The sequence below is a fragment of the Anabrus simplex genome, chromosome 1 (assembly GCF_040414725.1).
Source record: "Anabrus simplex isolate iqAnaSimp1 chromosome 1, ASM4041472v1, whole genome shotgun sequence".
Lineage (NCBI taxonomy): Eukaryota > Metazoa > Arthropoda > Insecta > Orthoptera > Tettigoniidae > Anabrus > Anabrus simplex.
The window spans coordinates 1,675,530,678-1,675,547,562 of NC_090265.1; the positions used below are offsets into that span (position 1 = coordinate 1,675,530,678).

Here is a 16,885-nt window from a genome sequence, read left to right on the forward strand (position 1 = left end):
ATCCTTTAAAAATAAACACATATTTTTGTTTTCGGAAACTCCACTTAATGGAGGAGGGGTTGAAAGTAATTGAAGGAGTTGAATTGTTTTTATGAGGATACATATATCTCAGAAACTGAAGATGTTACATACGTGGAAATTGGTACTTGGAATCGCCTTTAAAAATAAAGAAACACGTATTGTTTTGTTTTCGACTTGAGAGAGGACTGTTTTTCACACGTACAGTTCTATGTCGCACGTTCCAGAGTTAGCTCTGCCAGTAGCCTGGTCATCTTAGCCCCAAAAGGCAATACCACAAACGTGGTTTAGAAAGAAGTTCTCGGGTAAAAGAGACTCAATTTTTCTGTTTTTATACTTTAGGGATTTTCAGATAATGTCTTAGTGCAGTACAGAGGAACGATTACTTTTATCAAATTACGAAATTCACGCGAGCGAAGCCGCGGGTAACAGCTAGTATTTTATAAACCTTCCGACTGCAGTCACCAGCGGGACACAGGAGAGAGTACTTAGACGATGCCACAGAAGATGACTACTACAGCAGTAGTCTGGCAGGAATGAGAGGAGTAGACCACGGCAGAATAACCCGGACGATTTTTATTATTGACTCCGGCCGTGAAAGCCTTCATACTTTGAAGACATTTTTATATGACTAAGTTTATCTCTTAATTTGAGTGTTAGTCTTTTATGTACCGGGCTCGATAGCTGCAGTCACTTAAGTGCGGCCAGTATCCAGTATTCGGGAGATAGTAGGTTCGAATCCCACTGTCGGCAGCCCTGAAGATCGTTTTCCGTGGTTTCCCATTTTCACACCAGGCAAATGCTGGGGCTGTACCTTAATTAAGGCCACGGCCGCTTCCTTCCCACTCCTAGCCCTTTCCTGTCCCATCGTCGCCATAAGACATATCTGTGTCGGTGCGACGTAAAGCCAATAGCAAAAAAAAAAAAAGTCGTTTATGTATGGAAAGATGGAACCATTACAAAAATTCTTTAACAATTAAAGACCGTGAACTTGGAAGTCGATACGGAACCGTCTTGAAGTTTATTGTTTGCAATGATCAAGAGTTCCTTGAACATCCCGAAAGCGTTTGAAACAGTTGTAGACACATTTTCTGCTTAGGGCCTCTGGCTCGTACACTTGCACCAACATCGCATGCGTCTCCGTTGTCGTTCTTTCCCAATTTGTAACAAAACATGATGTTTATGTGTTGCTCAATTATACTATGACACGAGTCTTCAAACGTACTACGTTCGACTAGTCACAGCAGCTCTGTGAGTTCAACACTACATGGCACTTCTCGAGATATCTCTCTATTCACATGTGCATGCACGCAGTGATACCACATGTAGCAATTGCCATATTGGTCCATTCATCGTACGGTACATTTTAGATACACCTTGTACGATCTTGATGTACCCAATATCTACTCAATCTTTTCTGTCATGCTCTTATGTAGGGCAGAATCACCGCCTTTGCCAAGTTGGATTCTTTCCCTCTCTTCGCTCCCTCATGACCTTTCCTTTATAATACACTGACTGACAGAGCAAATGCAACACCAAGAAGGAGTGGTCAGAACTTTATGCCAATTGCAGGGTAGACTGACGTCACTGAGGTATGCTCATGATGTGAAATGCGCCGCTGTGCTGCGCACGTAGCGAACGATAAATGGGACACGGCGTTGGCGAATGGCCCACTTCGTACCGTGATTTCTCAGCCGACAGTCATTGTAGAACGTGTTGTCGTGTGCCACAGGACACGTGTATAGCTAAGAATGCCAGGCCGCCGTCAACGGAGGCATTTCCAGCAGAAAGACGACTTTACGAGGGGTATGGTGATCGGGCTGAGAAGGGCAGGTTGGTCGCTTCGTCAAATCGCAGCCGATACCCATAGGGATGTGTCCACGGTGCAGCGCCTGTGGCGAAGATGGTTGGCGCAGGGACATGTGGCACGTGCGAGGGGTCCAGGCGCAGCCCGAGTGACGTCAGCACGCGAGGATCGGCGCATCCGCCGCCAAGCGGTGGCAGCCCCGCACGCCACGTCAACCGCCATTCTTCAGCATGTGCAAGACACCCTGGCTGTTCCAATATCGACCAGAACAATTTCCCGTCGATTGGTTGAAGGAGGCCTGCACTCCCGGCGTCCGCTCAGAAGACTACCATTGACTCCACAGCATAGACGTGCACGCCTGGCATGGTGCCGGGCTAGAGCGACTTGGATGAGGGAATGGCGGAACGTCGTGTTCTCCGATGAGTCACGCTTCTGTTCTGTCAGTGATAGTCACCGCAGACGAGTGTGGCGTCGGCGTGGAGAAAGGTCAAATCCTGCAGTAACTGTGGAGCGCCCTACCGCTAGACAACGCGGCATCATGGTTTGGGGCGCTATTGCGTATGATTCCACGTCACCTCTAGTGCGTATTCAAGGCACGTTAAATGCCCACCGCTACGTGCAGCATGTGCTGCGGCCGGTGGCACTCCCGTACCTTCAGGGGCTGCCCAATGCTCTGTTTCAGCAGGATAATGCCCGCCCACACACTGCTCGCATCTCCCAACAGGCTCTACGAGGTGTACAGATGCTTCCGTGGCCAGCGTACTCTCCGGATCTCTCACCAATCGAACACGTGTGGGATCTCATTGGACGCCGTTTGCAAACTCTGCCCCAGCCTCGTACGGACGACCAACTGTGGCAAATGGTTGACAGAGAATGGAGAACCATCCCTCAGGACACCATCCGCACTCTTATTGACTCTGTACCTCGACGTGTTTCTGCGTGCATCGCCGCTCGCGGTGGTCCTACATCCTACTGAGTCGATGCCGTGCGCATTGTGTAACCTGCATATCGGTTTGAAATAAACATCAATTATTCGTCCGTGCCGTCTCTGTTTTTTCCCCAACTTTCATCCCTTTCGAACCACTCCTTCTTGGTGTTGCATTTGCTCTGTCAGTCAGTGTATTATACAAATTACTATTAGCATGAAACTTTTCATTACTTAGTGATTAAGTCATTACCCCTGTCATGTTTCTTATATCTGTCATAAAGAATATCTACAGTATTTCATCTGTACTGATCTTGTCCTTGTGTTTGTTCTTGTTCACAGGAATTCCAATTGTTTACATCTTGGTCACAGTGCCTAGTTTGATACCTTGGGATAAGCTTGACTCATGGTTCCTGCCTTGGTGCCACATAGTTGGTGCTGTCTGTCCATGGATCGGAAGCTTTGTCTACCATTTATTTATGAACTTGGAACGTGGCGAGAATATATATTATCGCCTGTTACAAGTTGATATGCTTGGTATATGGATCAGCCAAAGTTTTGGTAAGCTATACTCCTTGCATTTGAATAAATAGCATTTGGAATGATATTCCAAACTGACAGTATTAGGCTACTGAGATGAAAATAAATCTTCTACTATATTTTGTCCTAATGATGAATATCTCTAGAAAATATAATAGCCAAGTATTAGAGGTGTCAGAAAGCTTAAATTGGTGATGGTAGCTCAGAATCAAAGAACAGGAGAGGACTTTGGGCAGAGTTAGAATCAATGTTTTAACTGCTGAAATGTCCACAAAAGAGAGGAATATAGTATTAAAATTAATAGCCCTGATTTACTGGTATTTAATGCAATGCAATTTGATTAAATGATAATATAAGGATTCTATTTTTTCTCAGAAAAGTAAAGACAATCTCAATCTATGTGTTTCTCTTAGTTCTTGAGAAAACGTTGACCGGGCGAGTTGGCCGTGCGTGTAGAGGCGCGCGGCTGTGAGCTTGCATCCGGTAGATAGTAGGTTCGAATCCCACTATCGGCAGCCCTGAAGATGGTTTTCCGTGGTTTCCCATTTTCACACCAGGCAAATGCTGGGGCTGTACCTTAATTAAGGCCACGGCCGCTTCCTTCCAACTCCTAGGCCTTTCCTATCCCATCGTCGCCATAAGACCTATCTGTGTCGGTGCGACGTAAAGCCCCTAGCAAAAAAAAAAAAAAAATGAGAAAACGTTGCAGTCAAGAAAAGAGTCAAGCATTATCTTAAAGACATTCTCTTCAGAGGAATGGGATGAGTTTGTCTGTCTGATATATAAATATTATACCCATTCATAGCAGATAAATCCATCTCTTCATTTCATCTTTCTCTTGGGTTCTTGATATGCCACAGCTTCATTCATCGGGAACAAAAGATCCACCTACAGGACATCCGAGTCTTAGCAGACGACAGGTATTTTGTTTGTATAATTCTCGCATCGGAAATATGCAATGGAAAGGATTTCTACATAATATAACTAATAACGACCAATATCATATTTACATGAAAGGATGCTCCCAGTCTGATAATCAAAAAGAAGAAAAAAACAAATACTGTATATCAGTGGCGTGCATTGAACCCCAGCTACCCCAGCGCTGCTGGGGCAAATAATTTTGTATTTACATCTTCTTATAATTCCTTACAAGGTTTCTTTATCAAGTTAAACAAACTGCAGACAGCTAAGTCAAGGCATGGGCAGCTGTCTCGATAAACCGTTCGCTCTATCGCAGTCCAGGTCTCTCCAGAGAGCTAGGTTTCTTTGCCGGCGCGAAAGAGAGCTACCCCAGTGAAATTCTAGTGGCTTGGTTGTAGCATGAGCTGTAAATCTTCCCTTGGGGAGGCGGGGTGATAGCTGTTGGTCTCGCTCGAGATTCTCAGCATCTTACGGTGATGAAGCAGCTAGCTTGGGTACATGTTAGTTAACATTCGAAGTGTTCAGTGCCAGACACCAGAGTCTAGAAGACCGAGCTCGATAGCTGCAGTCGCTTAAGTGCGGTCAGTATCCAGTAATCGGGAGATAGTGGGTTCGAGCCCCACTGTCGGCAGCCCTGAAGATGGTTTTCCGTGGTTTCCTATTTTCACACCAGGCAAATGCCGGGGCTGTACCTTAATTAAGGCCACGGCCGCTTCCTTTCACTTCTTAGGCCTCTCCTATCCCATCGTCGCCATAAGACATATCTGTGTCGGTGCGACGTAAAGCAAATAGCAAAAAAAAAAAAGTCTAGAAGAAAAAACCCAGTATAGCGACCTCACGTACTTTGCTAATGAGGATAGCCATTTTGTGAAATCAACTGTAAAAAAAAGTATTTATTTTATTTTTGGATTTTGGCATGTATGAAGTTCTTGGGAGCGATTCATTGATGGCACGCGTAGAGTATTTTTTTATCGATGCTCGCGGAAAAATATTAAGGTTGACCAGCATGAACACAGAGCCAAGCGCGAAGTACAAGAATTTTGTATTTGGTTGCTGTATACGAGTGGGTTTGCCTGTAATGGTGGTATAATGAGATTTTTTGTAACGTTCCTCTTGGATTATAGGTGAAGTTTTCGCGAGATTTGTGGCATTCTTTGTGAATATAACAGTGGTATACGTCGTGAGGAATATTTTCCCTCGTCTGTCGTTGCTGTACCTACGCTCAGTAGGCCGAAGCGAGAGAAACTGTAAAACTTCGACGATGGGAAAATACCTGCTAAATTTTGCTTATTCTGTTAAGGTGAGGCTTTTTAAGTTAAGTTAAAAAACAAGAAGTTAGTCCCAGTATATTTCTGTAAAAACAATGACTGTAATATTACGAAGCGGATGAAACTGTAAGTGCATTGTTTAAAATCTGCTGTAGCTTAAGTTATGATGGCGCCGTCACTGCCGTGAATACCAATTTCGAAATATGTGCGAGTATGTGGTTGAAAATATTCTTATTCAAGTGAGTTATAATTTCATAAGTTCTTTAATACCTAAATTGTCTTTTTATTTATTGCCTGATCTGTTTGCTTGCTATATTTTCATTTAGTTATCGAGTGAGTTTATAAAATAGTAATGTTGGCTTTAGAGAGTGTGATGTAGCTGCGACTGCTTTAAAAAATGCACCGAGCAAGTTGCTGTGCAGTTAAGGTCGCGCAGCTGTGAGCTTGCATTCGGGAGATAGTGGGTTCGAACCCCACTGTCGGCAGTCCTGAAGATGGTTTTCCGTGCTTTCCCATTTTCACACCAGGCAAATGCAGGGGCTGTACCTCAATTAAGGCCGCGGCCGCTTCCTTCCCACTCCTATCCCTTTCCTATTTCATCGTCGTCAAAAGACGTATCTGTGTCGGTGCAACGTAAAGAAAATTGTAAAAAAAAAAAAATGCAACTGGGATAACGAATGCGTTCACTGCACGCCACTGCTGTATATGAATGCAAACAATTACAACGTGGGTGGATGATTATGTTTATCATATCAGATCACGACGGAGTGTTCAATTTTTTTGCCAGATTGTTGAATAACATGCCGACAATATGAATTTGCGGTAATCTCAATAATGAAATCTAGTATCAAAATAATGAGGGCTGACAAATCAATCACATATTTAAGAATAATATGTCTCTTCAAAAATTGTTATGCTGAAGGCAAAAATATAGAAATCTGAGGTCCAACTATTTCATTACATCATTTACATCATTGTTTACATTAGTCTACTTCAAATTTAATTCACTTTCATTTGTTCAGAGTTGAGTTCACACTCCTGCCCTTTCGTGCGTTACTTTTTCAATTATTTCATTCATGAATATCTTACACATAAGAAATCGCTAATTTTCAACCTGTATGGAAAAACAATAACCAACAATATAAACGAGAGCGAATCAAAAAGTAAGTTACACTTTCAAGTTATGGCCATTTATGAAACCACCTAGACATAGGCAACATGACTATGACAACATACAATGTAAGTTCACTTTTCCGCATAGTCCCCAAGAGACTGTAAACGTTTTTTGGAACGTTTAACCAATCTTTCGATTCTGAATGTGTAGAAATCACCTCCAGCGCTTTGTAACCATCTGGAGACTACCTTTCCTGCTGAAGGTTGGACCTTGGCCATCTTTCATGGTGGTGATATGGTGTGCATATATTCCATCGATGTTCTCGTTGTTTCGGGGATGAAGTGGTAGACCCACGTTTCAGCCCCTGTGATGATTCGCCGCAGAAACTCGTTGCCCTCCAAGAATACCATTGCAAAAGTGCCAGTGACGATTGGAACGTTGCCCCTTGTGAACATCGGTGAGTAGACGTGGAACCCATATTTGACAGAGTTTACGAAATCCAAGGTGCTGGTGAACAATGGAGAACACACTGCCATTCGAAATGTTCAGCATGCTGGAAATTTCCTGCAGTATTATGCGCCGATTCTTTCTAATGATCCCATCCGCACGGTCAACATATGTAATGGTACTGGACGTTGCGGGTCTGCCTTCGCGATATTCGTCCGTGAGATCTGTGCGTCCAGCAACAAATTGCTGACACCACTTTACAATACCTGGGCGAGAAATTGCACGCTCACCATACACAGCAGTGATCTCACGATGAATGTCCGTGCAACTGAGCCATTTAGCGCATGGAAATCTGATCGTTACACGCGCCTCCAATTTGGAGTGAACATCAATTGACGCGCCATTGAGCCTAGCCCGCTCTGCACACACAGCACGACGGGATACCACACCAACCTTCCTTTCGGACGTGTCAGCAGTTACTGTAGCTTGCTCCGCATTGTCTACGGTCACTACACATACGTGCCCTCGCGGCGAGCTAGTGTCACTTACTTTTTGATTCACCCTCGTTTATATAAACGCTGAGAAACCTAAAGAAAAAGAAATAATAGCTGCACAAAACGATGTCGACAGCTCAATCACAGGACCAAACAACAAGGCTAAAAATATTCCATCGGCGTGGTACCTATATAATGCACGAAAAGGAAAAATTACGAAATGTATGCTACACATTCTACCTTAAAAAGAAAAACAAAATACGAACAAACAAATCACAATACCGTACTATAGGAAATAAGGTGAACATGCAGATCGTCTCCAGGTTCTCCTTATGCTTCATGGCAAGTCAGTGCTAAATAAATGAGCACACACACAAATCCACTACAAGTACAACAGAGCAAAGAATGGCATGTACATTGCTGCCTTCATCTAATATTGTGCATCTTCCTTCCTAAAATGTCCATTGGTTGAAACAGTGTTCTAGGGCAGATGTCTTACATATATCAGGCCCTTCTCATAGAAGGTCTTGTAAGTGTCCTTGGCCTATAGTATCATACATCCGGATAGCTAGCTCGTGATTACGTATCGAAGATTTCCATTTGGCTTACACAATGCAGCACCAATAATATCAATCAACCTAGCTGTACAACGCAGAATCCCATAACAAACATACAGTAGAAGATATCTGCATCCACCGTATCACATTCCCATCAACTTCTCTTAATTCCGAAAATCATGTCCCCATTCTATAATACAATCTCAAGGACACCTCAATATCAACGTATACATTTCATTAACATATTATTTCATCATCGATTGCACCGTTTAACTTCAAAAATATGCATCCCCCCATAAGTACACAAACATCGTAACACTACTTCTTGATTGCATAGACTTTATATCATTTCACAGAAGATCCATCCTTCTACCTTTCAGACGTTCGTATCCTGATCTCATTCATGGTACACATATTTCTTAAGAAGACTCAGCCTGGCCCTCATGGATAATTTTGGCTCTTTATAATGATCACCTAATCTTCCCTAGTTACACATGTATGCTCCACGTTACACAAATGTTAGAATCCGGCCTGAATATTAGCTGATACAACATGCTATACTGTTAATCTAGATTTTATTATGCTGATATATGAATAACATAGATATTACCTGCATTGCTCTATTAATTACGAACATGGTTTAAATAGCCTAATAACGATCTCAAATTTTAAAGAACTTACGTGCATTTATACCTTCTTAGAATTGCATGGATGATCCTATAGTTATCCCTCAAGTTGCACCTGCTCATTACACTAACATCAATAATTTTATAAAGTCTACCTAAACAATGTACAAGGCAATACAGACAAAAATACGAAAGAAAAGAGCAGAATTGGGTATTCGTCATTGCCGTCTAGTTGATCCAGGATATTGTCTGGTTAGCTCATCTTGGCCGCCCTGGATGGACTATGAGCTCCAATCCGTCTTCCACACCCTTCAGGACTCCAAGGTAGTTAGCTCGACATATTCACGCCGAGATATGGTTTGTAATTATAAGATGTTTTTATCTCCATTGTCCACAGGATTACCCGAAACTAACAGTCAAACATTAAACACACGTCAGAATAATTGACATACCACAATACCACACACAATGGCAAGAGTTTACAGTCGCCTTATTCAATCTGGTACAACTCCACACACGCACTTTTTCTATAATTGTAAATTCGGCACATTAAATTACATGTTCCAATTCCAAACTTATTCTTTTCCTCTGTCAATCTAAATATCATAGTACTCAATTCCAAACTCCAGGCGCCTTAAGGCCACCACACACAGAAAGCTGAGCTAAGCTACGCTATGCTATGCTACGCTAAGCAGTGCCAAGCTGTGGTGTGCTATGACACGAATAAAAAGCTAAACTAAACTACGCTAGGCAGCACTTTTATTGTCGCTCTGTTGTAAATAATCAATTACTCTCTCTGCTCGGTGGCATGATATATATATTTTTTTTTTCGAAGGGGTTCGACTTGCTGTGATTGTGATGGTGTGGAGGCGGACGGAACAGATGATGAATCAGATATATGTGATAAGGAGTGTAGGTCTTCGCATTCCGGACTCTCAGTCATCTGGGTGGTTAGTTCAGTTATCTCTTGACCTCGATATGTTCCCTGCCTGTCAGTGTTTGAATGTGTGCTATAATGAAAATTAAGCTATTAACACACATCCAAAGGTATATTAAGAAATGACACATGGAGATCTGTTTATGGAGAATGAGCATATTGAACTGTGCGTTTGAAGCACAAGGCAAGGCCAGTCTGCCTTGTGCTTCAAACACAATTATTCATGTTGTTTATTTTACTCATCGATTTTTAATATTTAAAAATGTTTTTAAAATATTTTAAATATGCCATAAACTTACTATGTTAAAGTGACAGCTCACTTTCTTGTAGAAATACAAGGCAGAAGGAATTTCATTTGTTTGTGGAATTTCCACTCCATTTTTTCCCCTTCCTCCCCACTTTTACTCTCTTTTTGTCTCTTTAGTGCCTCCCTAAAACAGTCTCTCCGTCTTTTCCATAAGTTTTTAAGTTCTTTACCTAAAACTATATATGTTATTATTTTTACCTTTCACGTTCTTAGTAACTGTTGATATATTTAAGAATATGGCATACAGTTACATAACAGGCGCTTCAACTGTAGACTATCTGCTAAATTGTAAATAAAATGCGTAAAGCCATGTGAAAAATGTATTCTTCTCAAACAATTAGAACTCTCAAAATTGTGATTATATTGCTAATTTATAAATGGTAGCCTACTTACAATCAATTTGAAGTACTGTACTTATTTCCTGCCAACAGTTTTCCTTTTTTGTCAAGTCTCTGTAGTAATTTGATGACATATCATAAAGGCAGGGATATATTTTCACCTCCTCAATTAGTCGTTCTTCTTTTGGCCAGTTATCCACTGTATTAAAATAACGAAGTACTACCACAAGAGACTCACACAACACTTCTAAACACACACGACAGCCCGCCAGACCAACTGCTCAGAAATGAAAAGCGCATGCGCCAGGCCAGCTACAGCCAAGAAAATCGCCTGCCTAGTGATCTGTCTAGCTTAGTTTAGTTTAGCTTGGCTTCGTATAGCTTAGCATAGCGGCCTGTGTGTGTCAATGTACTTAAATGCATTGGGAGTGATATTTTTCACCGCGTAGCTTAGCTTAGCTTAGCCTAGCTTTCTGTGTGTGGTGAGCTTTACTCCTCCACACAAATGTATGATGAGTATACGTGGCGTACCCACGCTAACAACTGGGCAATCTGCCTTCAACAACCTTCACTTATGGAGGCACATAAACGACAGACTGTCTAGAGATTCTTCTGCTAACTTCGTTGGTTCAATTACAGAAGCGCTTGATCAACAATGGGGAATGTAATAACAAACATTCCGACTCTGGAACAGTATAACATGTACCAGTACGTAATTCCTCTAGCATCTGCCTTCTGTTAATTTTAGCTCTGCTGTATGTCTTAATTGTTTCTGATACAATTTTAACATATTATCCTCCAAAATTCAAAAGAGACCAATGAGACATGCCAACAACATACGATATGGAGTGTCGAATGAACTTTTTTCTGCCCTTCAAAAATCCGACTGCCTCTGCCGTATTTGAACCCGCTATCTTGGGATCTGGATGCCGACAATCTACCACTGATCCACAGAGGCAGCTTACAAAACTGATAATAACAGGCTACTAATGAGATCATTTTAAATTCAGATAAATTGAGAATAAATGTATATTTAATGTCAGGAATTTACAAATTGACATGCCGGTGCGAAATATGTAGGCAGCGATAATAGGACAGTCTGGGAGAAGTTTGGCTGTAAGGTAGAAAGAACGCATTAATGCTGTTAAACATACAACATATTTAGTTATGGGAGATCATATGTTTGAAAAGAATCATAAATTTACAAACATTTCTAATGACATGGAATTGATACATTTGGCCACAAAGGGAAAATTCATTAATGTTTTGGAAAGTTTACAAATTTATCTTGCTCAAAGAAATCACTCTGAATCAAGTTTGAATGAAGGAATTCTCATCATCATCATCATTGGTTTGCCCTTCCAGCGAGCTGGGTAGGGTGTTTGAAAACGAGCGTCTTCCAAAGTTGCCTATTCAAAACGATTTTGTTGTCCATGACAGATTCCCAATTCCATCTTCTTCTCTCCATGTATTCCCTCAGTTGGTCCATCTATCAAAACGAAAGAATTCTCAATCTCTCTCAATCTGCTTACCCTTCAGGGTTGGTTTTTCCCTCAGACTCAGCGAAGGATCCTACCTCTACCGCCTCAAGGGCAGTGTCCTGGAGCACACTGGGTCAGGAGATACAACTGGGGAGGATGACCAGTACCTCGCCCAGGCGGCCTCACCTGCTATGCTGAACAGGGGCCTTGGTTGGGGATGGGAAGATTGGGAGGGGTAGACAAGGAAGAGGGAAGGAAACGGCTGTAACCTTAAGTTAGGTACCATCCCGGCATTTGCCTGAAGGAGAAGTGGGAAACCATGGAAAACCACTTCCAGGATGGCTGCAGTGGGAATGAAACCCACCTCTACTCAGTTGACCTCCCGAGGCTGAGTGGACCCTCTCGTACCACTTTTCAAATTTCGTGGCAGAGCCGGGAATTGAACCCGGGCCTCCAGGAGTGGCAGCTAATCACACTAACCACTACACCACAGAGGCGGACTGAATGAAAGAATTACAGATGAAAACCCATTGTACAAACCAGCATTTAATCATTTAAAGAGAAAAGAAAAAAAGAAGAAAGATCTTAAATTTATTTAAGAAGTGATTCTCATTTAGGCCGCCTCTGTGGTGTAGTGGTTAGCGTGATTAGCTGCCACCCCCGGAGGTCCGGGTTCGATTCCCGGCTATGCCACGAAATTTGAAAAGTGGTACGAGGGCTGGAACGGGGTCCACTCAGCCTCGGGAGGTCAACTGAGTAGAGGTGGGTTCGATTCCCACCTCAGCCATCCTGGAAGTGGTTTTCCGTGGTTTCCCACTTCTCCTCCAGGCGAATGCCGGGATGGTACCTAACATAAGGCCACGGCCGCTTCCTTCCCTCTTCCTTGCCTATCCCTTCCAATCTTCCCATCCCTCCACAAGGCCCCTGTTCAGCTTAGCAGGTGAGGCCGCCTGGGCGAGGTACTGGTCATACTCCCCAGTTGTATCCCCCGACCAAGAGTCTGAAGCTCCAGGACACTGCCCTTGAGGCGGTAGAGGTGGGATCCCTCGCTAAGTCCGAGGGAAAAACCGAACCTGGAGGGTAAACAGATGATGATGATGATGATTCTCATTTAACATCATCTGAATATGAAACATTTTAAAATAATAATAATTTTCCTAATATACCACTAACATTTGTTTATTCATTGATATGGTGAATTATGATATAGTAGTTCTTTAAATTTTGGGCTAAAATAAGAAAGTGTTATACTGCTTTTGTTCTTTGATATTTATAAATAAGCCAGACTTTAACAATCACTGATAAAGGGAATGTAATGTGTTTCTAAAACATGTTCGATAAATAAATGGTTTTCAATGAAAAAAGTGTATTGACAAGGTGGATTCAACCATTTGCTACTTTAAATAGCTTTTAATAGGTTTAGAAAAGTCAATACAGGAACAAATACAGCACCTATTATGGTTAAGTTTATATTCAGACAACTTGACAATTATTGCAAACAACTATACAGTGCCCCCTCACTGGAAACTGCTGACTTTGTATTTGCAAATTTTCAAAGTTTGGATATTTTTTTAACAGATCTACTATGTGACATACAACAGCAAATCGTCGCTGCCGGGACAAAACCTCCTATGTGAAATATTTTAGTTTAGAACTTTGGGCGGTAAGGTTCTGTCATCTAAGGTGCAATATTGTGTGAAGAGTGTCAAGGCATTCTCTCTCTTCATAATTTATGTGATGCGGGTCAGTATATCTCCAAAAATATTATCACATAGGAGGTTTTGTCCCGGCAACGACGAAATTCTGTATTCTTTTCAAGAAAACTTTACATTTCTATTAGAATCACATAGGTATGCTTTTGGGACAAAAAATGAAGTCAAGATGACATCCTGACTGACTGACTGATCCATCATCGCCGAGCCAAAACTACTGGACATAAAGAAAGGAAATTTTGGGGATATATTCATATTAAGATGTAGGTGCTTGCTAAGAGAGGATTTTTGGATATTCCTTCGCTAAAGGGGTGAAAAGGGGGGTGAAATTTTAAAATAATGTATCTATATCTCAAAACTTTAAAAGTTTACAGATGTAAAAATTGGTATTTAGAATCTTCTTTAAAAATAAGGAAATACGTATTTTTTTGTTTTCAGAAAATGCCAATAGGTGGGGTGAAAAGGGTGAAAAATGGGTTGAATGCCTTTAATCAGGATACTGGTACTTATATCTCAGAAACTGAAGGTATTACAGACCTGAAAATTGGTACTTTTGATCTCTTTTAAAAATAAAGAAACACGTATTTTTTTGTTTTTGGAAAATCCAATTAATGGGAGGGTGAAAAGGGGGTGAATTTTTAAAATGAGTGAATCTATATCTCCAAACTTTTAAAGTTTGCAGATGTAAAAATTGGTATTTAGAATCTTCATTAAAAATAAAGAAACACGTATTTTTTGTTTTCGAAAAATCGCAATAGGAGGAGTGAACAGGGGTGAAAAAGGGGTTGAATGCCTTTCATGAGTCTACTTATATTTCAGAACCTGAAGATATTACAGACCTGAAAATTGGTGTTTGGGATCTCCTTTAAAAATAAAGAAGCACGTATTTTTTTGTTTTTGGAAAATCCAATTAATGGGGGGGGGGGTGAAAATGGGGTGATTTTTTAAAATGAGTGTATCTACATCTCAAAACTTTTAAAGTTTATAGAAGAAAAATTGCTATTTAGAATCTCCTTTAAAAATAAAGAAACACGTATTCTTTTGTTTTCGGAAAATCCCAATATGAAGGGTGTAAAAGGGTGAATAATGGGTTGAATGCCTTTAATGAGGCTACTTATATTTCAGAACCTGAAGATATTACAGACCTGAAAATTGGTATTTTGGAAATACTTTAAAAGTAAAGAAACACGTATTTCTTCGTTTTTGGAAAATCCAAATATTGGGGGGTGAAAAGGGGGGATGAATTTTTCAAATGAGTGTGTCTACATCTTAAAACTTTAAAATTTACAAATGTAAAAATTGGTAGTTAGAATCTCCTCTAAAAATAAAGGAACACGTATTTTTTTTTGTTTCCTGTAAATCCCAATAGGAGGGGTGTCAAAGGGTGAAAAATGGGTTGAATGCCTTTAATGAGGATACATATATCTCAGAAACGAAATGAAATGAAATGTCGTATGGCTATTAGTGCCGGTATATCCCAGGACGGGTTCTGCTCGCCAGGTGCAGGTCTTTCTATTTGACGCCCGTAGGCGACCTACGCGTCGTGATGAGGATGAAGTGATGATGAAGACAACACATACACCCAGCCCCCGTGCCGTTGGAATTAACCAATTAAGGTTAAAATCCCCGACCCGGCCGGGAATCGAACCCGGGACCCTCTGAACCGAAGGCCAGTACGCTGACCGTTCAGCCAACGAGTCGGATTCAGAAGCAAAAGATATTACAGAACTGAAAATTTGTATACGGGATCTCCTTTAAAAATAAAGAAACACGTAGTTTTTAGTTTTTGGAAAATCCAATGAATGGCGGTTAAACACGAGCGACAAATTGGGGTGAATTTTTTGAAAAACTATATATACAGAATATCTTGGAAACGTAAAACGTTACAGACGTAAAAAGTGGGTGTTTGGAATCTCCTGTAAATGTAAAGAAACATAGGTGATTTGTTTTTTGGAAACTCCACTTAAGGGGAACTCAAAAGCGGTGAAATTTTAAAATGAGAATTTTTACAGTATATCTAAAAAAACTTAACATGTTACAGAAGTGAAAAATGGTATTTTTATCTCTATTAAACATAAAGAAACGTGTATTTTTAGTTTTCGGAAATACCACTGGGGTGGAGGGGGTAAAAGTGACTGAAAATGGTGTTGAATTCTTTTAATTAGGTTACTGATATCTCAAAAATGAAGATGTTACAGACGTGAAATTTGATATTTGCAATCTGCTTTAAAAGTAAAGAAACACTTATTCTCGGAAAATCCAATGAAGTGGGGGGGGGGGGGGTGAAAGAATTGAAAAATTAATTGACTTAATTGTATGAGAATACATACATCTAATAACTCTAAAGTTGTTACAGACGTGAAAATTCGTATTTGGATCTCCTTTAAAAACAAAGAAAAACGCGTTTTTTTGGGGGGGGGGAACCATCTTGGAGGGCGGGAGTGTAAAGGAGTTGAATTCCTTTCATGAGGACACATAAATCAAAAACTGAAGAAGTTAGAGTCGTGATAATTGGTATTTAGAAGATCCTTTACTATTAAAGAAACGAGTATTTTTTGCGGGAAAATTCATTTGGGGGGCGGGGGGGAGTAGTGTGAAATGAAGTGAAAAAAGTAAATTATTTTTATGGGGATACTTATATCTCAAAACTGAAGGTAATAGACGTGAACATTGGTGTTTGGAATCTCCTTTAAACATAAAGAAACAAGCCTTCTTTTAATTTTTTGGTGGTGGTGGGGGGGGGGGGGTGGCGGTAAATAAACTTAACGGCGGTGGGGTGTAGAAGGAGGTGAGACCAATTGATTTTACTGTTCTTAATGTACTTATAAGGATCCTCCGTTGCTCCGGCCTCAGCGCGCCGGCCTCTCACAGCTGGGTTCCGTGGTTCAAATCCCGGTCACTCCAGGTGACATTCGTGCTGGACAAAACGGAGGCGGGACAGGTTTTTCTCCGGATACTCCGGTTTTCCCTGTCATCAGCCATTCCAGCAACACATAATAATAATAATAATAATAATAATAATAATAATAATAATAATAATAATAATAATAATAATAATAATAATAATAATAATAATAATAATAAAAATAATAATGTTCCGGACCGTCGTCAAATGCGCGAACCGCGCTGGAAACGGCTCCTGGACGGGTAATGACTAAGAATGCAGTCCGGCCGCGGGTTCAGTGCCGCCAAGGCACCCAATATGATACCACGCCGGATCTCCTGAAGGATTTTATCCATATTAAAAATGATTATAGGAAAAGATGGCAAAGATTTACGGACCCAACCGACCGGGAGGAATACCTGAGCTTAGCCCGGGAAGTACGAAATCGATTGCTGGAAAGGAGATTGAAAAATGGAAAGAAACGTGCCGTAATCAAATAGAAAACGAGT

General features: G+C 41.0%; 1 protein-coding gene across 1 annotated transcript in view; it reads left to right on the forward strand.

The window, feature by feature from the left end:
- Positions 1 to 16,885, forward strand: part of LOC136881757 (progestin and adipoQ receptor family member 4) — a 138,100-nt gene that overhangs the window by 68,243 nt on the left and 52,972 nt on the right. Inside the window, exon 2 of the mRNA XM_067154191.2 lies at positions 3,093 to 3,311. Within this exon, the coding sequence (XP_067010292.1) occupies positions 3,230 to 3,311 (82 nt within the window). The 5' untranslated portion in view covers positions 3,093 to 3,229. The remainder of the gene's footprint in view (positions 1 to 3,092; positions 3,312 to 16,885) is intronic.